Source organism: Neophocaena asiaeorientalis, unplaced genomic scaffold (assembly GCF_003031525.2).
Source record: "Neophocaena asiaeorientalis asiaeorientalis breed wild unplaced genomic scaffold, Neophocaena_asiaeorientalis_V1.1 scaffold649, whole genome shotgun sequence".
NCBI classification, from domain to species: domain Eukaryota; kingdom Metazoa; phylum Chordata; class Mammalia; order Artiodactyla; family Phocoenidae; genus Neophocaena; species Neophocaena asiaeorientalis.
The window spans coordinates 1,647,289-1,670,387 of NW_020173202.1; the positions used below are offsets into that span (position 1 = coordinate 1,647,289).

Sequence of the window (23,099 nt, forward strand, 5' to 3'; positions counted from 1 at the left end):
CCCCGCCTCCCCCGCCTCCCCCACGACGCTGACTGAGTGTGAAGCGTGGTTGGTCCGCGTGCTGTGTTTAAACGCCCTGTGTTTCCCCTGGACTTAGAGCTCCTCCAGGCTGGACGGCGACAGGGGGCTGTCTGCCGCCGGCACCGCCGAGCGAGGGATGGTGAAGCCCATGGTCAGAGTGGAGCAGCAGCTGGACTACCGCAGGCAAGAAAGCAGGTGGGAAATGGGTGCTTTGGAATTGTGAAAGGAGTGAAAGTACACCTGGAGGGGGTTTGGGTTAGAGGTTACTCACTCCAGAGGTTTGGCTGACATTTTTAGAGTGTTAGCAGTACGTTAAGGTTATTTCCTTTTCATGTTACTGAATTGAAAAAAAAAATGCTTCATCAACAGTTACATCCCTCGCTTACATGCCACGGCCTCATCCAGTTGAAACGGGAGGCAGTTTGAATTAAGATGTTTCCATGTTAAATGTGCTACTTGGTAAAAACAGGGGGAAAGGGAATTTTTGGAGGATTTTAATATTTGATCATTTTGATATTTAGATAAGACTAATCATTTGACCCATTTCCAGAGGAAATCCTCACGTGTTTAAAAATACACAGAGCCAAAAATGAGGTTGAAGTTGAGTGTTTCAGAGTTACGGAGTGCCATCCTGCTCTGTCTCATGCCCTGATGGCTCCGTGTTGATAGACGGAGATGAGGCTTTTTCTCTGCTGGCACTGGTCTTGCCTGGTTTTTTTGAACAGAGAACATAGACCTTTTGTTATTTCCTTTTCTTAAGATTTTTAAATACATCTCACCTTAAGTCAGAATTCTGTTTCCTTGTGGCTTCTAAAATTGTTTCGGTGTTGGAAAGCATGGTGGTTCATTGTAGGTGTTGAGCCCTCCTCGCACAGAAGCGGGGGAGCTGGGTGTGAACGCTCTCGTTATCAGCAGTGGAGCCAGGAGCGCTCGTCTTCGGTGCTTTTCAGACTTTTGATGAGGCCATGCTGACCATTCCCTTTCGCAGATCCAGTAACCAAGGCATTAGCTGAGGCAGGTCGCTTACCATTTGGTGACAGGCGACAAGCGACTGATGCAGTGCTTAAGTTTTCCATCTTGCAGCAGAGGGCACTGTACATTATAAGATTTTAATAGCATTCATCATAGTAATTAAATCTGTAGACTCATCTGGGAATCTCAAGTTCTTACCTCATTTTTATTATGGGCTTTTGGTTATTATTCAGTATTTTTTTGTGAATATTTTTACAATTACAGTATGAATCATTATACATGGAGAATTTGTTTTAGATATAATAAGAAATAGCCTACTTTCTGTGTCCGGACTTGATTTTGGTAGTGTATTCTAGAATTAGATGTTCAGAACGGTGAATTAGTCTTATAAGGAGTTAACCTCCATTTGCGTATAAGGTGATCAAGAGGTGTGTATCATAGTTCTAAGCCCGTAAATACTTGAATAAGCAAATCGTCATTAGGGGAGGGGAAGATTGATCAGGATAATGTTTTTAGGATATGCAAAATTAATAAGTGTATACTTACTAACTTATTAATACAGTTAATAAATATATGGTAACATAGTGTCAGAATAGCCATATGATTAATTGTATGTCAGAAATTATTTTTTCCTGTGAGCGTATGTTTTAGTTAAGTTTTTTGCAAGGTCATATTCTTTTGTTTTGCCAAGACTTGCTTAAGTTTTATTGGATATAAATATGTGTTGCTTTGTTGATATGAGGGCAGTGATGGAAACAGATGGTTCTTCCCATTTTCAGTCTCTGTGTTTTTCGTGTATATAATACATTGTTAGTGTAAGCAGTTCTTCTACACTGGTATGGTCATAAAAATCTAAGTGGCTTTCATGAGCGATCAAATACTAACCTTAGTCAAGGAAACAATTATGAATGATGGAAAAGACTTCTAAAGTACCACTGACACATTTTTAAAATTTTTTCAATGAGAATTTAAATTCCTTATTTTTAATAGATGTGTTGAAGTGATGAAGCATTAAAAAAATTTGGTAAAAATTTATCCAGGTTCACGTTACGGGTATTAAATTGAAAATAACTGCTTAGCTGCAATTTCACATGTTTACAAATACGGCAGCATAAGAAAGGCACATTAAAATAACTGAGCTTTTGAATTACTTCTGTTTCTAAGAGCATTTTTATACCTAAATTATTGAGTTAAGTCCAAATTAATAAATCATAGACTGGATAATAAACTTTGAAGCATGTAATTTGGTGAAAAGAAGGTTTTTTTTGTTTTTACTTTTTCATGTTTATGATCGTTTGAATGAACTCACATTATATTTCTCCTTATTCGTCTTTTGGTGCGTGGAGATGAGGATGGAGGGACCAGAACATTTGTTGTTGGAAAGGAATCACTTTAGTTCGCCCGTCTGTACCTGCAGATCTGTAGTCAGCCGTGTTAGTCATCCTACGGCGTGGTCGCCGTGCGCGGGGACAAATGCTAACACTGAGTGGTCGAGGGGACCTGGAATGGCAGGGGTCACGTGTCTAACCTCTCTTGGGAGAGAAAGGCGATGTCTAGCTCTTAGGACGCTTTTCTTTTTCCTGTGTGAGAGCTCAGTTTCAAGCTCAGTGTGGTTTAGATTTTCTCTGTGTCTCCCAGCAGTGTCTCTTCATTGTCACTTGAGCCATCGCGGTAGCAGGTGCCTGGCAGCCTGATCTCTCTGCTCCACGCGACGTCTTCATCAATAATAAAGAAACAGGGTCAGATCTGTTCTCCTGACGGAAGCAGATACTTCGAGGACCTGACCTCTGTGAGGAGCTGGGACGCGGTCACTCCCAGTTCACTCATTTGAACGTTTGAATAGGTTCCACATGAAAACCAGTCATCGGGCTGTGTGTTATTTGAAAAAATTTTATATAGAGACATTTAAGAAATAGTTGCAGAAATCTGCACTGGTTGTCGGTGATGTTATTAGCTAATGTGACCGGATTTTAAGAAATGGCCATTTTCCTCTTTCAGAACTCAGGACGCTCCTGGGCCTGACCTAATACTGCCTGCAAGCATTGAATTCAGGGAAAGTTGTGAGTAATTTCAGATTCCATTGGTAGTGAATTACTTCTTGTTCCATTTTTCTCCATCTGATTTTCATGGGGTTCTTTTTGTTCTTTTTTTTTCTTCTTCTTCTTCTTTTTTGAAATCTTTTCACAGCTGAAGATTCATTTTTATCTGCCATTATAAATTACACTAATAGCTCTACAGTCCATTTTAAGTTGTCACCTACATACGTGTTATATATGGCGTGTCGGTATGTATTGTCCAGCCAGTACAGACCCGATGTCAGTCCCGCAGAACGGACGCACAAAGTGATTGCCATTGTCAACAAGATGGTGAGCATGATGGAGGGGGTCATTCAGGTAAGCACCAGCCTGCAGAGCCGCGCCAGTTCAATGACCGTGTTTATAATTTTTAAATCAGTTAAGTTAGTTTTTTTAACATTTCAGATTTGTTTACATGTTTGACTCCGTCTTAATTTTTTCTAAAACGAAAGTTACATAAGTAGGATTAGAAATTGTATAGCTTTAAAAGTTGAAAAGAAATGTAAACTTCGTTTCTGTTTCTTCCCTACAAAATTTAAAATAAGGGAAGAGAAACCGTACATGGTAACATAATGATCATGAAGAAGACCCTTGAAATTACACTAGTTGTGAGAAGGCATTGAGAATTTAAAAAATAATAATAAATTACTGAGGTGAAATTCACGTAACATAGAATGAACCATTTTAAAGTGAGTCGTTGGGTAGCATCAGCACATTCAGTGTCGTGCAGCCTCCTGAACTTGACTCCATAGCTTTTCCATCACTCCAGACAGACCCCTCACCCGCCGAGCAGTTTCCCTCCATTACCCGCCCCATCAGTTCCTGACACCTCCTTAGAATTTTTTAATGGTTATGAAAAAGGACTTGTTCTTTTATAATGAGCCTACTAGGATGTTGGTAGTTAGCATCTGGGTTTTTTGATAGCAAACTTGTGTAGGTATAATGGACATCGTGAGATTTCTCACGACGAAAATCAGATTCAAATTCTTTCATAAACCAGTTTTAAAATTTTCAGGAAATAAGGATATTCTCTTGGCAGAATGGTGTGTTTCCTTTAGTACTGTCTTGTCTATAGTTGATAGAGTTGGCATAATAGTTTTCCAGACTTTTAGATAACTTGGAGGTTTAAAGTCCTTAAAAGTAAATTTACAGATTTTTTAAAAAAGTGTTCCTAAATCACTTGTCAACACTATTTATTACTCAGCTGTGAAACTCTAGGTATACAATGTTACATAACATGGCTAGATGGTTTGATTGTTTTTCTCCTGTCAGGATACTTTTCAAACTAGAAAAGACTAGTTTGAGGCAGACGACTCTCTTAATTCCCTCAGAACTGTTTTAAAAGGCCAGACATTTTCAAGAAGGGTTTCTTTTATGTTTGAGTGGTTAGCCTGTGAATCTGAGGAGGTTATGAGTCTTCTACCCAGGTGAGGAAACAGATTAAAAAGGAAAGTCGTTTTATTTGGATACCATTTTGTTACTGTCTTATTATTTTATAGACAGATGTGGATTTCCTTTCCACTTGTCATTCAGAGCCATTGTCTGTCTTCCGTCGCGTTTGGATTTCAAATTATCAGACTCCCATCAGCAAACTACTTTTGATGGACTTTTCTTAACTAGGCAGTGAAATCACCATTATCAGGACACGCCTTTCAGACTTCAGATTTAGGTTCAGTATGTGATTGGAGATCTAAAAATCTTCAATATTTAGATTGAAGATCTAAAAATCTTCAATTTTTAGAGAGTAATTATGGAATAATTAAAATTCTTTCAGTTTTTGTAAAAACCTACTTTCAAAAAACAAGTTACTCCTTTCTAGTATAGAAATAATACATCTTTAATACATTTTTAAGTTCTCAGCTCTTACTGTTTTTGCTGGTCTTTCTTGTTTTTCATTCTTATTAACTGATCCAGGAGAATAGACTCTCAAGTTACGTACGTTTAAGTCGTCTCAAACGCGAAACGCTGTTAAGAGACGTTAAGAAGTCCTTTTCTTTGTAAATCTTTTTAAAGAGATCAGGGTATTCGTTTATTGTAACATCTTCTTTATAGATGAACTCTAGGAATTCCCTTCGTTACTGTGCCAGTTTTAAGAACATGAAACTAATCGTTTATGCCCTAGACTTCCAAAGCTGCCTCAGGGCTATAAATGAGTGTGTAACATGGGAATAGCGTAACTAGATGTCGTACCCTCATGTCGTACCTTCATGTTAGTGTTTTGATTTTTTTTTTTTTTTTAACTGTCATGATTGTTTACAAGTTTCTTTCTCTCGTTCTGCTTGGTTTCCCCGCGTCTGTTTTTCTCCAGGAAGTAGACCAGGTTGATCAGGTAGGACATACTGCTGGGAGCCGATCCTCCTGGCTGTGTTGGCTTAGCTGAGTCTCTCATGCTGCTTCCATGTCAAAGTACGACAACAACCGGACCGAGGCTCATAACACTCATTTGGCAGCTGGAACATGCAGTACTAAAACCCTTTTTGGACTGTGCAGCCTTTATCAGCATTTCATAACTTTTGCTTAATGCACTTCAGTGTGGATATGAAATGACAAAAGTTCTGTTTCTTCTCTTTATTGTTTATCCTTGGTTCCTATTCTTTGGATCTCATCTGAGGTTGCCTGGCCTGCACATGTGGTCGGGAGATGACACGATAGATCAGTACTTGATACCGAGTCGCTTGGTGTCCAAGCCAGTGACTTTGAGTATCAGGGTGGCTGTTGGGTAACCATGGATACATGTGTGTATACTTCACAGATTACCAGATAATGCACGATCTCCAATTTGGTGTTGTATTATTCGATACCTCCTTACCCCCACTGATTCCATAAATTGTAGCTCATTAGATCCGTGTGTCTATACATGAAGCCTAAGAAGTTGCAGTGGGTTTTTACTTTCCATTGCTGTGTGTGTACCCAAATTCCTCTGCAAGTATCTGGTATCTGTGGTAAATACCTTGGTGGAAATGGGAAGGTACTGGTCTGTCTTCAGCTTTTCAAGAGCATTCCTTTTTATTTTTGTGATTGTCGTTTGTCCTGTGGTTGCTTACGGAAACATGTTCTGTCTACAGAAGCAGAAGAATATTGCAGGGGCGCTTGCTTTCTGGATGGCAAATGCATCTGAGCTTCTCAACTTCATAAAGCAGGACCGAGATCTTAGTCGAATCACGTTGGATGCCCAGGATGTTCTAGCACACTTGGTTCAAATGGCCTTTAAGTAAGAACATGTGTTTGGAGATGATACTATTCTGTAAGGATCTAAATCATGTTTTCTGGTTAAATTTTCAAAACTAATTTTAAGGGTTTTTATTTACCCCAATTGAAGATGGATATCAAGAAGCATAAATAACTATATGCAAAATGTGTTGATTTAATAGATTTAATTCACTCAGTTGTGCTTCAGGAATCCTGAGAGTACAGCTCTTACGTGACTTTTTACATGGAAGATATTTCTAAGCAGTCCGAGTTGTTTCACTTGTGATGTTATGTCTGATAGTAGCAGGGCGTCATTCTGAGATGATTAAAATTGTTTACGTATTTTCAGATACCTGGTCCACTGTCTCCAGTCAGAACTGAATAATTACATGCCAGCCTTTCTGGACGACCCCGAAGAGAACAGCCTGCAGAGACCCAAAATAGGTCAGGGTTCTCTTCTTCTCCTTCGTCCCCTCCTTCTCCTGTTTGTTTAGCTTCATTTTCATATTTGCTGTATGTGAGGGGGAGGTATTATGAAAGTAACGAGGCATCCTATGGGATCTGGCATTCTTAACTCATCAATTGTGATCACCACGTGTCTTGTTTAAGAAGAGTTACCTTGTCGCATCCTGCTGGTGCGACATCAGACTTTCCCGGAGGTCTGTCCGGGTGAACTTACGTAGATGCGGTTCGTACCGCTGCGTATTGGTAGCTCGAGACCACGTCACTGCTTCCCGTTGGGATGAGATTGCTGTTCCAAAGAGGTTGAACAGACGTCGCGCGCGTTTACCGCTAATGCCGGAGCCCCCTCGGTGACGCAGTGCCGTTCTCTGCACAGACGACGTGCTGCACACGCTCACGGGGGCCATGTCACTGCTGCGCCGCTGCCGGGTCAACGCCGCGCTGACCATCCAGCTCTTCTCCCAGCTCTTCCACTTCATCAACATGTGGCTCTTCAACCGGCTGGTGACCGACCCCGCGTCGGGGCTGTGCTCCCACTACTGGGGCGCCATCATCCGCCAGCAGCTCGGGCACGTGGAGGCCTGGGCGGAGAAGCAGGGCCTGGAGCTGGCGGCCGACTGCCACCTCAGCAGGATCGTGCAGGTGGGTGGTCCCGGCCCCGCGGCCCCACTGCCCCGCGGCCCCGCGGCCCCGCTCAGTGGCGCGGTCGTACACGTCTCTGGTTCCACCACGGGGGGAACGAGGACTCCGCGGAGCTTGGCACCCTCCCTCTGGGGTTTTCCGCATGTGCACATAGGTTTATTAGTTTGCCTGGGTTGCTTGAACAAAGTACAACGAATGTGGTGGCTTAAACAGCAGAAATGTATTGTGTCTGGAGGCCAGAAGTCTGAGATCCAGGCCAGGGCACGTTGGTTCCTGCGAGGGAGAATCTGCTCCAGGCCTCCGTAGGCTCTGCTGGCTGTTGGCAGTCTTTGGTGTCCCCGGGCTTGTGGACACACCACCCCTCCCCACCTCTGCCTTTGTCTTCCTGGAGGCACACCTGTGTCCAAACGTCCGCCTTTTATGAAGAGGCCAGACCTACTGACCTGATTTAACTTGATTCCTTCTGTTAGGATCGTGTCTCCAAATAAGGTGACATTCTGAGGTAAACAGGGTTAGGACTTCCCCATACGAACTTTGGAGGACACAGTACAGCCCGTAACAGGTGGTACTCAGTAGAATAAATACCTTAAAGGGTTTTTAAATTGAGAATAGTAAGGTGTATTTCATAAAGCTCCGTACTGAAAGATAAGGTCCAGTTTGAAAATGGATGATGATTGCCTTGTTAAGAATACAAAGCCAGGTAACCGCAGAGCAAAGACCTATAGCAGATACACAGATAAAGAGAAAGGAATCTAAGCACACCACTGCAGAAAATCATCAGGTCACCAGGAACAGAGCAAGAGAGGAAGAAAGGGACAAAGGAGTACAGCAGAGCCGTGTCCTAATGGCTCAGCCAGTCCTAGGAGCTTCCCAGGTGTTAAGACCAGGAGCGGGCATTTGCGGTTGAGGAAGTGGGCGTCTAGAGCCTCACGTCCTAGGGCACTTCTTTAGCGTTATTACAATGTATAATTTTGTATTTCTTTCTCAGTCTCTTAAAAAGATTTAGTTTCGAAAGAGGTTTCTGCCCTCTTACTTTGATTGAATCAGCGAGTTATTAAAAAAGTCATTACAGGGACTTCCCTGGTGGCCCAGTGGGAAAGAGTCCACCTTACAGTGCAGGGGACGTGGGTTCGATCCCTGGTCCGGGAACTGGGGTCCCACATGCCGCGGGGCAACTAAGCCTGCGCGCCGCAACTGCTGCTGAGCTTGTGCTCCTCAGCTAGAGAGCCCGTGTGCCACAAGCTACAGAGCCCGCACGCCCTGGAGCCCGCGTGCCACAACTAGAGAAGCCTGCCCATCACAACGGAAGATCCCGCGTGCCTCAGCGAAGATCCCACGTGCTGCAGCTAAGGCCCGACGCAGCAAAAAATAAATAAATTAAACAAATAATAAATCTTTTAAAAAAGAAGTCATTACAATGGTGTTTTACTCAGACCTTAGTAATTGGTGATCTTAATGGTTATAATGTTGACGTTTCTAAGAAGCTTTTTTTGTTTTTGTTTGTTTTTGCGGTACGTGGTCCTCTCACTGTTGTGGCCTCTCCTGTTGCGGAGCGCAGGCTCCGGACACGCAGGCTCAGCAGCCATGGCTCACGGGCCCAGCCGCTCCGCGGCATGTGGGATCTTCCCGGACTGGGGCACGAACCCGCGTCCCCTGCATCGGCAGGCAGACTCTCAACCACTGCGCCACCAGGGAAGCCGTCTAAGAAGTTGTAAATGCTCTCTGAACATAAGTTATTGAGTCTCATTATAAATATATATTTTAATAAAACAGTTCATCTAAAAACCTTTACGATGCTTTGAGTTCAGTTTAACACATATAGGTAACGTTAATGGAACTGTATTTTCTTAAACACGCCCTGCATTTCAAAATCAAATTAGCAAGTTATCGCAGTTTTACAGATGTTCTGTAAAGGGGAATATTTATGGAATACTTTGAAATCACGAGATTTCGTGTTGCTTGTTCTACATTAGGCAACCACTTTGCTCACGATGGATAAGTACGCACCCGACGACATCCCAAATATAAACAGTACCTGCTTCAAGTTAAACTCACTGCAACTTCAAGCCTTACTTCAGAATTACCACTGTGCACCCGACGAGCCTTTTGTCCCTACAGTAAGTGACAGCACCACACCGCCACTCCACGCGGGCCACGTCTGCACAGGGAAATGTGGAGGAAAAGGGAAATTTATGTAATCTGTTCCCTTATTTCTTTAGTAAGTAAGGCGATTCACTGGGGCGTCTCACGAGGTCACTTTTGCTATTGATGTCTGTATGAGTTAGAGGTCGGTGCAAGAAATAGAAAGTACATAAGCATGTTCAGTAGAAAGGGGTTTAATTCGGGGAATGAGGTTGTTGGAAAATGGTTGGAAAGCCGGGGCGGGGAGTGAGGAGGCTGCCCTGACATCTGAGTTCTCGGGCGCGGCGCTGTGACCTGAGACCCCGAGTGCCGTCCTTGTGTTCACGCAGCAGTAGCTGCAGGGGCTCCCCAACCTGTGCAGAGGTGCCTGCCTGGTAAAACCCAGGTTCTTGTCCAGAACAGAGTCTGCTATTTTGGGATGCCTCCTAGAAGGGACAGAGGGTGAGAAACACAGAAAACGGTACGTGCTGCAGCTGGCTCTCTATAGAGAGGAGTGCTGCACGTGCCCTGAGAATTTGGTAGAGAGGTAACCTCATTGGATGGATGGCTTGATCTCCAGTGTGGGGCTTACACCCTGGGCTTCCATTTGCACGGACTTGGGGACACAGGAGGACGCGGGTTAGAAGCCCGGGTGGCCGAGGCTTTGGGGACGGAGGACAGGGCAGTGAGGGCAGCTTCGCAGTGGGTGTGGCTCGGTCCCCCGAGCGGGCTGGTTGGTGGGGGCGGAGTGTTCATGTGCTCCGCTGTACAGTTAGGATTTGTGAACCGTCCTGTGTGTACGTTCTCTCACTAACGGAAAGTTTTTAAACAAGAATCACCCATAATAAGGTAATAGTCTCTGCGTAAGCCGGGAATAGATATCTTTGTCCTGATTTTTTTTACGTTTAACATTGTGTGAGATTTTTCCGATGTCGTTAAGTATAAAAATAAGGTTATTAGCAAACGGATGTTAAAAAATTGTGCAAGGAAAAAGCTATTTCTGAGAAGGGAAAAAGACCGTTTTCTTGTGGTCGAAGAATTTCTTTCTGTTTAAAACCACAGGTCTTTGGAAATTAATAATTAACACGGAAGCTGATCTATTAAGAGTCTGTGCTGTGCTAGTGTTTTATTGCTTTACAGACTGATTCGAATTGTTGATAGACTTCACTCTCCCCGCGCGTGTGTATGTAGCCACGCTACGCGTGCTTAAAGGTTTTTCTGACAGCTGCCGGTCAGCTGCGCCCGTCGCCGAGCGTGTCCTCAGCCCTGTGTCTGTTTTCCAACCAGGACCTGATGGAGCATGTAGTGGCTGTGGCGGAGAACACAGCCGACGAGCTGGCACGCAGTGACGGGCGGGAGGTGCAGCTGGAGGAGGACCCCGACCTGCAGCTGCCGTTCCTTCTGCCCGAGGACGGCTACTCCTGCGACGTTGTCAGAAACATCCCAAACGGCTTACAGGAGTTTCTGGACCCTTTGTGCCAGAGAGGTGGGTGGCGGTGCCCACACCGGGCATCCGAGCTGGCCCGCACGCAGGCGAGCCTTGCGCTCGTGTGTCGGTGTGTGTCAGCCCGCCCGCGTCGTGTGCGCCGTGTGCTGGAAAAGCTGGGGGTCCAGCGGCTTGGAAGGGAGCGTCCCGTGGGGACGTGGGGTCAGAGGCGTGCAGACCACGGGGTCCTGGGTGTTGCCCCGGCCGCCCCGAGAGCTTGCCTGGTGTCAGGTTACAGCAGGAGGGACCTTGGCTGCCCCTCCCTCCTGGGTTCTGTGTGAGCCTGGGAGCTCCATCTGCCCCGTAAGCGCGAACCGTGAGTGTTGGTGACCTCAGAGCAGAGCAGGCAAGAACAGCACCAGCCTTAGAACCAGACGGCCGGAGCTCTGACCCCACTGTCGCCTTTGACCTCCCCCGTGCAGTGGGCGCGTCGACGGTGCCACCCCACGGGGCTGTCTTGAGGACTGGGCAGGCGGCTGAGCGTGGAGCCCCTGGCACTGTGGCACGGGGCGAGCCCATGCACGTCACGATGCCGAGCTCGCACACGCGTGTGTGCCGATGCACCGGCACGGCGCAGCTCGCTTCCCGCTTTTACTCTGTGCCCTCTGTCCACTCTCTTGTTGATGTGTTCCGAGGAAGACACAGGCCGACCTCGGAGGCGCCGTGGGTCTGGTTCCAGGCCACGGCAATGAAGAGGACACCGCAGGAAAGCAAGGCGCGTGAAGCTCTGGTTCCCAGCACATGTGCGGAAGTTACGTTCACACCGTGCTCTAATCCGTCTGTTAGGCGTGCAGAAGTAGTACGTCTGAAAAGCAATGGACGTGCCTTCGATAAAAAAGTACTTTATCGCTGAAAGATGCTGGTCACCGCCCAAGCCTCAGCAAGTCTTAGTCGTCACAGATCGATCACAGGTCACCGTAACACACACGATAATAATGGAAAAGTTTGAAAGAGTGCAAGAATTACCAGAATGTGACACGCAGACCTGAAGTGGGCAAATGCTGTGGGGAAAGTGGCGTCGATAGCCCTGCCTGATGCAGGGCTGCCACAGACCTTTCCATCTGTAGGGGAAACAATCTTTGCAAAGTGCGATAAAATGAGGTCTGCCTGTACCACAGTTACACCTGAGCCGCGAGCTTTTAAATTAGACCGGATTTCACTTCTAGTCTCTGCTTTTGTGTAATGTGGAGCTCAGATGAGTAGCAGAAGAGATGCAAAATTTAGGAGTTAACTTTTCTATTATTGTTTTTTTTTTTTGCTTAAATTAAGGTCCGTAGATATATAAATTTATAAACTTAGTGAGTGTGACTTTTAACTTCGGTGACTGTTTCACTCACCACAATAGGTCTTTACATCCTCAAAGGTTTTGATCGTTTTAAAAAATTCATTTTATAAAGGCTGCTGCTTGTAACGAAATGTGTTTGTACAGCAGCTGGCAGACGTGTCTGTAACCCTCCCCGGAGCGCTGACTGAGCTCTTGGTGCTGTCCTGGGAGAAGCACAGGCAGGGTGGGATGTGGTTCTTAAAGCATCCGTGTGTGTGCAGGATGAAGGGGCGGGGGCAGCGGTGGGCTGGCAGAGCCCTCAGTTCAGCCCTGACTCTGGGACAAGCGGGGCGGAAGGGAGGGGCGCGGGCTGCAGGCACGTCTGAGAGAGCTTCAGTTGGGCAGCGGGAGTCCCTGAGCCGCAGTGGCCTGAGCGGGGGCCTGCTAGGGAAGTGGTGGCCAGGGCAGCTGCTCTGGGGCCGTGGGGCTGCTTTGGGGTGTCCTCCCTGCTCCCGTGGGCTCCCTGACACTCACGCGGCAGCCCTGCACCTTCACCGCCGGGCTGGTTCCTGCTCTCCTGCTCTGAACGTCCCCGTCACCTGCCGTTGGGCGTGGCACCATCTCCTGCCAGTCCTGGCCCCCTACCTGCAAGCACACGAGCCGTGTTCCCAGTACTGGACCGTGTGCTGTGCATCCATGTGGTCGCTCCCCGCGTCCACTCCTCTTCCCGCTGTCTGGCTCCCGGCAGTGGCCCTGTTTTTCTGAAATTCCAGCCAGCATCCCTTTGTCTGTGGACTCAGCCTCTCCCTCACACTGCTGCCACCTTCCCCACCCGTGGTTCTCCCCGTCTTCGGTGATACTTGGTGCCAGCGTGTGAGCCGTCTGTGTGCGTCCAGCAGGACAGGCTGGCGGTCGTCCCTGCTCTCCGCCTGCTCAGTGCCGGGCAGAGGGCCTTCGGGGCCACGTGCCGGCAGAGCTGCTCTTCGGGACCTTGTGAATAAGCCTGCGGAGGCTGACTCAGCAGCCCCCGTGGGACGTGCTGGGCGTGCTGGGTACCCAGCTGCCGGCTCCAGAGTAGGTGCTGCGGAGAAGGTCTTGGCCAGCCCGGGGGCAGCGCCATCCTGACTGCGCGATGCCATTTTTTCCGTGATTTCCCCTTAGGCTTTCCCGAGTGATTCGTTGTGGGGCGTCCGTGGTATTTCCTCACGGTCTAGGCAGCCCCACGCTGTTTTCATACATCTTAGATGATAATGTAGCCAAGTACAAAGCCACTTTTAAACAAGACTAACAGAGAACTGGGTGTTTTCTTCTATGACATCAGCGGTTTTAATTTTTCATGCTCAATTTTTTTGTAAGCCAAAGAAAGAACTGCTGTGTGCTCTCAATTTATTTTCCTTTGGCTTTTTCGTGTGATACGATTCTATGAGAGAAGCTATAAAACCAGCACGGACTCATACCTGACCTGAGGTGCGTTCCTGATGCTGAGAAAGTAAACCGTCTGTGTGCATATGGTCCAGACGTGCAAACCTGATGTTTAGAAAATTACAGCTGTTGACGTTTCAAAACCGTGAGAATTATGATTCCCTAAAACATGGGAAAGAAGTATATTGTACGTAATATTTCAATGAAACTGGATTGAAACAGTGATTTTTTTTTTGAAAAAAAAAGGACTAAAACTAAGTAAAAATAATTTGTGCCCATATTTTAATTGAGTATGTTTGTGATGTCTTCTTTTCCCTCTACCACAAACAACCTCATAACTGTCCAAAGATAACAGCCCAAGTGATCCTTGCTGGTGGAACACTAGTGTGGATGAGGGTACCAGCAGGGGCCAGCCAGGACCCACCCCCACCCCCACCCCCCCAGCACCCAGGTCTTGGGGACCAGGGCGTGTCTGGCAAGCAGCGTGCTCTTCGTAATTGTTAGCTGCTGCTAATAAGACCACTTTGGAGAAAAGAAGAATTGTGCAGGGCCTGTGTGATCTGACTTTGTCACGAAATCTCTGAGAAACTCTGTAAGATCTGACAAATGAGGAATGACGTAGGCTTAGTTTTGTAAAGATGTCATTTGTCCCTGATGAACATATCAGAGATATTCTTTAAAACAGTATAAAATGATTCTGAATTTTCGTTTGGAAGAAATTTAAGCGAGTGTGACTTGTCAGAAAATGTGGGCAAAGAGTGATGAGAAGGAGGCCAGTCCTACCCCAGAATTGCTATACGAGTGGAATAAATCGTTTGCCCCGGCGTGTGAGCCTGTGCGCAGACGTCTGTGCTGGTGCCGTTCTCTGGCCCCTCTTTCCTTTCCTGCGTTAGAGATTCTCAGCGTGACTGAGGAGCTCTTAGTTGAGCAGAGCAGGCCAATCTGCAAGGAAGCAATTTCCGTGCACTTCTGTGATTTCTCATCGATGTAAGGGAAAAAGTCTTCGGAATAAAGAAGAGGGGAGACCAATTTCACTTCTCTGCTTGGTGCTGAAATTCCATTGGACCAAAGCAAATACGCAATTTTAAATGTCTGATGAGTCCGTTTTCAGAGAGAGTAAAAGGAATTCAGGAAAATAAGTGTTGTCGTTAAGTAGCGTGCAGTTACTGCTTTCTCTTGCTTCCCTTGCTGGAGATGATGGGTCCGACGTGGTGTGCTTTTCATTCTTAACGGTTGGCCTGTTTTCTCCCCAGGATTTTGCAGGTTAATTCCTCACCCACGTTCGCCAGGCACTTGGACAATATATTTTGAAGGTGCAGATTATGAGAGTCACCTTACGCGGGAGAACACAGAACTGGCAAGTATCGTGACAGTGACAGACGGACAAGGAGAAGAAGCGGGTGCCTTACGATTTGAAAATATTTTTTTTTTATTTTCAGGCCTCGTCTATATAGTTTTGTCTGTAAACAAATGGTACTTTTAAAAATAAAGCGTACTTATACCCACAGTTACGTCAACCATAATACCTATTTAAAAAATATATTAATATGGTAGTCTCAGTGGGTTTTATTAGAGAAGTTTTCTTTGGTAAAAGTATTTTCTTTTTTCTAGTCAGTTCTGCCTTGTCTTAAATGTGTGCCAAATCATTTACTATTTTGTGTCTTTCTGAAAGAGCGGTCATCCCAGCATTCACTAGCCTCATAGATTTTAGGGAGAATTTTGCCTTGCTTCCCACAGAGAGTTTTAAACAAGAAAGGGTGCTTTTCCTTGTCTGAGAAAGTGATACCAGACCAGAGTTGTCATATGCTACGTACACTAACAAGTCATTCCAGGAAAAATACAAACAAATGAAAGTTTTCCTTTTAGAACTTTTTTGTTCCATTCCATTTACCTTAATTAAACGTTACCTTAAATGTAATTGCCTCTTAAGCCACGTAAGGGTTCAGGGGAGCCAAGCAGAGTGACCACACGTTGGGCAGGTGACTGTGGGCGGGGTCGGTGTGCTACGTGCGACGGACGTGGCAGTCAGTCCCCTGGCCCTGATACCAGCCAGTGTGCCCAGGCCAAGATTCAGGGATTCGCGTCTATGAAAACCAGCCACAAGTCTTCTGAAGCTTTAGAAACTTCCTTGTGGTGTCCTAACTTATTCCTTACTCAAAACATTGTGCCTGGTACTTACCTAATTTCTAAGAAAACCAGAGTATGTAAGGTGACAACACTTAATGTAAGGGGAACAGTGTGATGTGTTTTGTATATTAAATTCAAAGTAATTATTTTTGCTTAGTAGCAAACTTTAGATTTGAGCATCTCCAAAAACTGAATTAGTTGGTGATTTGCTGTTACACCACGTCGATCACATTTAACTACCGATAAAGTGAATGTGCCGGTAATCCTCTTTACTCGCTGCTGTTGAGCTAATAGCAAGGAACAGGAGCGATTTCTAATTCCCAGGTGCTATAGAAAAGCAAGTACCTGAGATGGAATCACCGACTCTTTTCAACTTTCTAGTTTATTCATGGATCCCTGAGAAGATTTCAGGTCTTGATATTTTAAAAAGCTTTGTCACCTAATCTTATTTATTTCCCTTAAAATATTATCATCCAGACTTTGGTTCTCAATTGACAAGCCATGTGTACAGTCACCACTTCTTGGCCACGTGCCTGCATACTTACGTGTTTAACTGATTAAATTCTCTCAGTGTGGGCACTGGGAGTTTCTTCTTTACCTTTGTTGGCTCTTTCACATGAGGCAGGACATGTACAGGACATGTAACTTCAGTGGCTAATTTCACTTGCTCCTTTGTTGGTGGATCTGTTCAGAAACTGGCCTGTCTTATTGGTCGCTAAGTTATTCCCCAGCCACGGCCTTCACAGAATCATGCAGAACTTTGGGTCCCACTGTCTGAAGCCTGTGGCTGCTGTATTTTTGCTGTTGAATTTTCTTAAGAGACAGAGATGTGAGATCATCTTTGTCGTCACTGTTTTTGCAGTCCTCCCCATAGACAGTGTAAAGTAAGTGTAAATTTCTTTTTTAAAAAACACCTAGTAATTGGTGCTGAAAGATAATAAAGTAAAAATTTAATTTTCTCTTTATGATCAGGTTTTTCTCATGTGATAGTAATGCAAGGTTAGCTTTATTTTATAAATTAAGTTCTTTAGATAACATTTAAATAGCATCTGTGATGATTCATCTTTAAGGCTCTGGAGTCAAGACTATTGGTATTTACTTTTCCAGGTCACTCCAGGAAGAGTATCTGTGTTCGTTGATTTTTACTGTTTCCTTTTCCACTCTCTGTTGGTTTCCTCTCCCCACTACCGGAGAGAAAACGAGTGACCGAGTGGCGGTACTTGTGTTTCAGGCCTGTAGTAAAGTTCTGTTTCCATCTCTTAGGCTCAGCCTCTGAGGAAAGAACCTGAAGTAATCACGGTGACCCTCAAAAAGCAGAACGGGATGGGCCTCAGCATTGTCGCAGCGAAGGTAGGACGGGACAGGTGGTGGCCGGGCTGCCGGCCTTCATTCTTGAGGGCTTGGGCCAGCAGCTGTCGGGGCCGAGCTGCGCGTCCGATTCTGCGTCTGGGAGGGGCCGAGGGCGTGGGAATGGAGCCCCGGGCTCGCTGCATTCCCGGGGTGACTACTCCACGGACGGGCCAGGGTGCAAGCTCCCCAAGCTGGGCAGGTGGTGCTCCCGGGGAGCCAGGGCGGGAGGGACCCGACACCCTGCTCCCGTGTCCGTGTGCAGCGGGCCCCCGGGTCCCTGGCCCCCCACAGGCTGCAGCTCCTGGCAGCAGGGGTCCTAGAGGCCTCGAGCCGCGTGCACGTGCCACGGGGGCACTGCAGCAAGGGAGCATCGCACGGCACGGCCCTGTCTGGGGAGAGCCGAGGGGAAAGAGGGCCTTCGCTCATTTTGAAGACTCTCCATTGACAGGTGGGGTGTTCTGTTTCTCAGAGAAACGAAAGGGTTTGGAAGGAAGAAGGGACATGGTGCAACCGAGATTCTAGGGCCTCGGTGTGCAGGAGGCAGGACAGCACTGGGACTAAAGCAGCCAGAGGAGCTGAGCCTTTGCATTAGCACGTGGAAGGCAGGTGCGGTCTGAAGCACCGCATCACCTGGGCTCACCCAAGGAGGCCAAGGAGCCAGGCCAGAGCCTCGCAGGCCAGGACTCACGCTCACCCCTTCCGACGCGGTCCCGCTCGTGGGCCACGTTTCCCGCCTGTCGTGATCAGGTGGGCCCACAGCTCAGAATGCTGGGGGATGTGAGCGGGAAGTTACAGGCCACAGACTGTTCTCCTCTTTGCTCAGCGAGTCAAATGCCCATTTTCGGGGGGGGGGGGAAGTTATTAGGATAAAAATTACCCCACCACACTCCAGTATACAGGAAAAATGTAACGCCCGCATTTTCTGACTTTTACATGCATATATGTATATAAAAATCTTATTTCAGATACTTGTCTTACTTGAGATTTGAAATTCTCCTGTCTCTTTCAATACAAAGCTACCTGTCTTCTGTAGGTTTGAGTAGGATCTACTTAAGTGTCTCTGGGCCGAGTCCTGAGTGTGAAGAGCAGTGAGGCACCGTGTGGGCGCCCCCAAACCCCCTCTGGCCGGCCTCTGACCTTGCCACGCTGCCAGGTGTCGTGGGCAGCTAAGACAAGGAGCCAGGCTGAGAGTCACCGTCCAGCCTTGTCCCCGTGCCTGCGGTTGCCGGCGACAGGCAGGAGCGAAGGGCGCCAGCTCCAGGGCTCCGCCGCACCAGGTGCATGGCCAGGGTTGGTGAGGAGCAGCCGCAGGAAGCCCTCTCCCTGCCAGCGTGGAGTCGGGGTCAGCGAAGGCCCCCGAGGAGATGCCTCGTGTGCTGGACCTCGGAGGGTGAGCCGTGAAGCCTGGCGGGGGGGGCGGGCACAGACTTTGCGGCCCCGGGGCCAGCGCGCAGAGGCGAGGGGAGCCCTGGAGGCGGCGCGGGAGCAGGCAAGGCCAGACGCCGCGCAGCAGGGCCTGCAGGCCCCCCGTGGGGCCCAGGCGGGCTCACAGAGGGTCCCCAGGACACTGATTCCAAGAAGTCCGAGGGCTTGCTGCAGTTGCAGGCTTTAGAGGGAGTAGCCACTGAAGGGCTCACGTAAGACGTGGTGGCATCAGAGTGCGGTCCTGAGAGGTTATTCTTCCTGCCTTGGAGAGCGTGGTCCGGGGGGCTCAGAAGTGCAGCCAGGGGCTAGTGAGGGAGCTACGCCTGGTTTTGCAAGTGGGAGGAGTGTCCGCTCAGCGGGGGAAGGAGGTGGTGGCGGAGACGGAGGCCGGGCAGCCGCGGCAGCACGTTTACTCGTGGGCCAGTGTGGCGTCACTGGGACAGACACCCCTGCAGGCAGCCGGACCCTGGCTCGTCTGCCGCTGCAGGGCTGCCAGCTTCCTGTGCGTCTTGGGCGCTGATGTGTATTCGTTGAATGGCAGCTTTCACCTTGGTTGCTGAACTGGGTGTATGTAGTGAGCGGAAGAGAGAAATATCAGTGTATCCCGGGTCTGTCTTCAGCAGCTGGGCGTGTGGGAGTGTTTACTGAAGGTGGGACTCCTGCAGAGGAGCACGTTTTGGCAGGGAGAGAATCGAGAGCTCAGTTTTGAGCGTGTTGGATTTGAGGGCTGGGTGGACGCCTGTCGAGCTGGGCAGGCGAGCGCATTATCGCGTGCGTCGCTGGATACCCGAGTGCGGAACTCGGAGGGAGCGTCGGAGGCATCGGGTGCTCTAAGGGGATAAGAGCGAGCTCTAGTAACCGGGTGGCGTGCCGTTTTCAGGCATGAAAAGTGTGTCAATGTCTGTCCTTACAATGAGACACGACTCCAACAGTTCACCTGTGGGCTCCATGGCTTTTTCTCCAGCAGAGCTGTAGTCTCTCTGGTGCTCACAAAGGAATGTCGAGCAGGAGTGAACAAGTCCTGTAATGGGCCCACGTTGCTGAAACGGCGCTCTGTGCTTCATGCCCGGCTAGGGCTGTGTCGGCCCTCGTGACAGCGTGGGTGGCCTCGGGAGAGTCCAAGGCCGTGCAGCGAGTGCGGGCAGCCGGGGTGCTTGCCAAGCTCTGCGTCCTCCGTGGTGGGCGCCCGGGCTCAGACTTCCCTCGCTGCACACGTGCAGCCCGGAGCAGAGCGCTTCCCGCCACACGCTCAGTGTGCCCGCACCTCGAGTCTTGGGGAGAGAGGAGCCTGTGGGGCGTTTTCAGCTGGTCCCTGGTGATCACACAGCGCCGTCATCTGTCATTTTGTTCTTGTTAAACACTGAAGAGCCCGCAGGCCGCTGTATTAAATTGTACCCCTGTCACTCTTGCTTGCGTCTGTGTGTTTTGGTCTTTTCCGTGAGCTCCTGCGGCCTTTGTGTTCGGCTCCGTTCTTCTTTACTTCTTCCTAATTAGCATGTGGCCTCGCGGCCGTGAGCCTGGGCAGGACTCTGATGTCAGCCCGCCGACGCCCCTTCCAGGCTGCGGCTGTTTTATGGAATCCAGATGCCTTGGAACCGTCATGCGCTGTCCACTCTGTGAAACCCTGCTTTGGGGAAGTTTGGGGCGCTACTTCTCACTCAGCTGAGGGCCGGCACAGTGCTTCCTGTTTAATTTGGATTTGTTAAATAGAAACCGTTCCCTCCTTTTTATTTTTCTAGCTCTTTTTAAAGTTTAATAAAGTACAAAGTAAATGAAAATCTGAGCTTGCCCGGTTACGTAAGAGTCCGAGTGTTGCATCGGTCTGGCTGGAGTTGCTCAATGCCGTCCGGGTTGTGGCGTCCAGCTCAGCTTCGTGGTGGCGAGCCTTGAGAGGCCAGCTGTGTGCCGCTGTTGCCACCGGGGGAAGTAGACAGTTGTGTTTCAGCTGGAGAAGCTGGTGCGCCCGAGAGACCAAAATGTGGCTCTCTGTTGTCGGAAGAGCAGAGTCTGTGGTGAGTCTCTTCGGGGGCTGTGGTGGACGTGGATGTTCTCTTTAGAGGCTGCTTTCCCTCCACGGTAACGTGCTTCAACCTGTCCGGGGTTCACTCGCCCGTGAAGCAACCGTGTAAGGGAGCTCGTAATTACATACCCAGATGTTTACTGCTCTGTAGCTGAGCACTATGGATTCCTGAGGTTCGTGAAGCTCTAAGGCTTCTGTGTACTTTTTATACAAGAAGAAAAACATTAATCTACTCCTGCCGGTTATAGTATAGTGAAAGTTGCTTGAAATAGTGGTAGCTGCTGCTGTAGAATTTGCCAAGGACATGCAAGAATCTCCACAATGCAACTTCTTTTTGGCTATTTTAGGTGCTTTTTACTGCAGGCTTTCTCCAAAACCTGGTTTTCCTAAAAGTGAACATAAAAGTGACAATTTGAAGGGTACTTAGGATATTTTACTATTTTATTTTAAAATGAATGGTTAATTGAATCTTAGTTTGTGCTTTGACTATATACGGTCTTTAAGTTTTTAAATCTTAGCTTAAAACACAAAATAAAATGCCTGTGCCTTAAAAAGGAGAGGATAAAAGCAGTGTTTGTTGATAATACTGCCTTTTCACCACTTAAAAAGTGAGTTTGAACTACAGTTTAGTCCTTTAAGGAATTTGAGACCTTCACCCTTGTGTTCCTTAGTGACCTTATCGGGACCAGGTGGGAAAGACCTAGTCAAAGAAATGAGTTGGGAAATTCTCAGTTCCCTTTTAAGATCAATTCCAAAGTACCAGGTGACTGCAGTTTCTCCCGTGGACATGCCAGGAATAACTTTCCGTTAAGTTGTGCGAAATGACCGAGTGCCCTGCATGGCTGTTGGCTTATGAATTTGGAAACAATGTTTTATATTTCTGTCCTAATAGTAAATTATATAAAAGAACAATGTTTTACCTATACATTTACAGTAGTGGCCTACGTGCAAACTTCTTGGGTCCACCGAAATAACTGAATTCAATTACAATATTAAAATAATGTAATCGGAAGAGTCACGTTAACCCTCTAAAGCAGAGCCATCTTTTCACGTGGTGGTTGGTACACGTAGAGAACGACGGTATTTGTAGGGTCCCCGGGTGGAGGGTTTGGCTGTGGAGCAGCCCAGTCTGGCGAGGCCCAGACAGCCCCGGGGCACCTGCCTGAGCCGTGCAGGAACCGACGGGTCACCTTCCTTGTCTCACTCTTGAGCCACAGACGCTCTGAGGCTCCTGGGGAAGCTGCCCCTTCGCCCTGGAGAACCCTCCTCGCACCCTGGGTCGTGCGCCCACGCTTCCGGGCTCCAAGGCCTCCTGCAGCCCATCTGTAGGGCCCAGTTCAGAATCAGTGTGGTTTGCTTCCTTTACTTTATGGAGAGTGAAAAGATAGACGACACAGTGTTGTTTGTTTGTGCTTCATGCAAACGGTAGAAGATGGGCAGAGCTGACCCTGGAGCGTGCGTCTCTGGCAGAAAGGGCGCTTACCACGCGAGTGCCGTCCAGGCTGCTAGGGTGGAGAGTGTCTCAGGCATGAGTTTGAAAACTGATTGTTTCAGAACTAAGGTAATTCCTACCAAAAAGAGAGAGGCTGACAATGTTTTAAAAACTCTAGACTGAGCTTTAGTAGTTTATGAATGAGAACTCTTGTCCGACTAGAACTGAAGCAGCTCCGAGCACTGAGAAAGGGGCGGGTGGGCAGAGCATTGTACTGAATCTGCCTGATGAGTTTTAAGTACTCCTGGCTCTCAGGTCGGCCCAGCCCACTGACTGTTTGAAAGCCTTCGCCGGGGTGCAGACTGTTTCCACGCCGGGAACAATAGGCTGAACCCATGCTGCTGTGGCCGGCCAGTCTGTCTTCCTCCTGCTGCTGCCTTTTTTTTTTTTTTTTTTATTTATGCTGTAACTCACATCACACTCCCACACTCGCTCAGAAATTGCAGCTGGAATGTTTGAAGCGGGGTTCCTTCTGATTGAGTCTCTCTGAGCGGGAGGTGAGAGCACCTGTGCTTCAGTTTTTCCCGAGGTGCCTTAGAAGATTTAGAGCAAGCAGGATATTTGGGAGCAGCCTTTTCTAAGCTTGTAGCCGTTCTCATCGGATACATAAGGCGGCTGACTGACAGGTGCGTGTTTCTTCAGTTCTGGGGAAAGCGCAGTGTGGCTTCTGCTGTCTGTCGTTCTGTTTGGGCATCATTTTCGTCAGCTGACCGCCGTTCTCTCGTGTACCTATTCTGCAGGTAAATTCCAGGTGTGGTGTTGCTTCACTGCCTTCCACCTCTGCCCTTTCCTCCTCTCCTCCTCCTCTCAGACTCCTCCTCAAGCCTCCTTCTCTCCCTTTTAAGGGAAAGGAAAGCAGCTCCAAGATGCATTTTAAGGTTAAATACTGAGACCACACAGGAGTGACCTTCGTTATTTCACTTTAACTGCTTTTTTTCAGGACTGAGGATCTAGCCCTCTGCCTTCTTGTGTGCCCCTGGCTAGTGTGTGTGGTCCCCATTCTCTAACCGCCTGAAATTACGTTAAAGGCC

General features: G+C 47.9%; 1 protein-coding gene across 1 annotated transcript in view; it reads left to right on the plus strand.

Moving 5' to 3' along the window:
- The window catches only part of AFDN (afadin, adherens junction formation factor), a 94,777-nt gene that overhangs the window by 41,797 nt on the left and 29,881 nt on the right, over window positions 1–23,099 (plus strand). Inside the window, exons 11-21 of the mRNA XM_024744917.1 lie at window positions 98–216; window positions 2,992–3,053; window positions 3,181–3,386; window positions 5,377–5,397; window positions 6,134–6,279; window positions 6,607–6,701; window positions 7,096–7,361; window positions 9,335–9,478; window positions 10,770–10,968; window positions 14,908–15,011; window positions 17,045–17,131. Coding sequence (XP_024600685.1) covers window positions 98–216; window positions 2,992–3,053; window positions 3,181–3,386; window positions 5,377–5,397; window positions 6,134–6,279; window positions 6,607–6,701; window positions 7,096–7,361; window positions 9,335–9,478; window positions 10,770–10,968; window positions 14,908–15,011; window positions 17,045–17,131 — 1,449 coding nt within the window. The remainder of the gene's footprint in view (window positions 1–97; window positions 217–2,991; window positions 3,054–3,180; window positions 3,387–5,376; window positions 5,398–6,133; window positions 6,280–6,606; window positions 6,702–7,095; window positions 7,362–9,334; window positions 9,479–10,769; window positions 10,969–14,907; window positions 15,012–17,044; window positions 17,132–23,099) is intronic.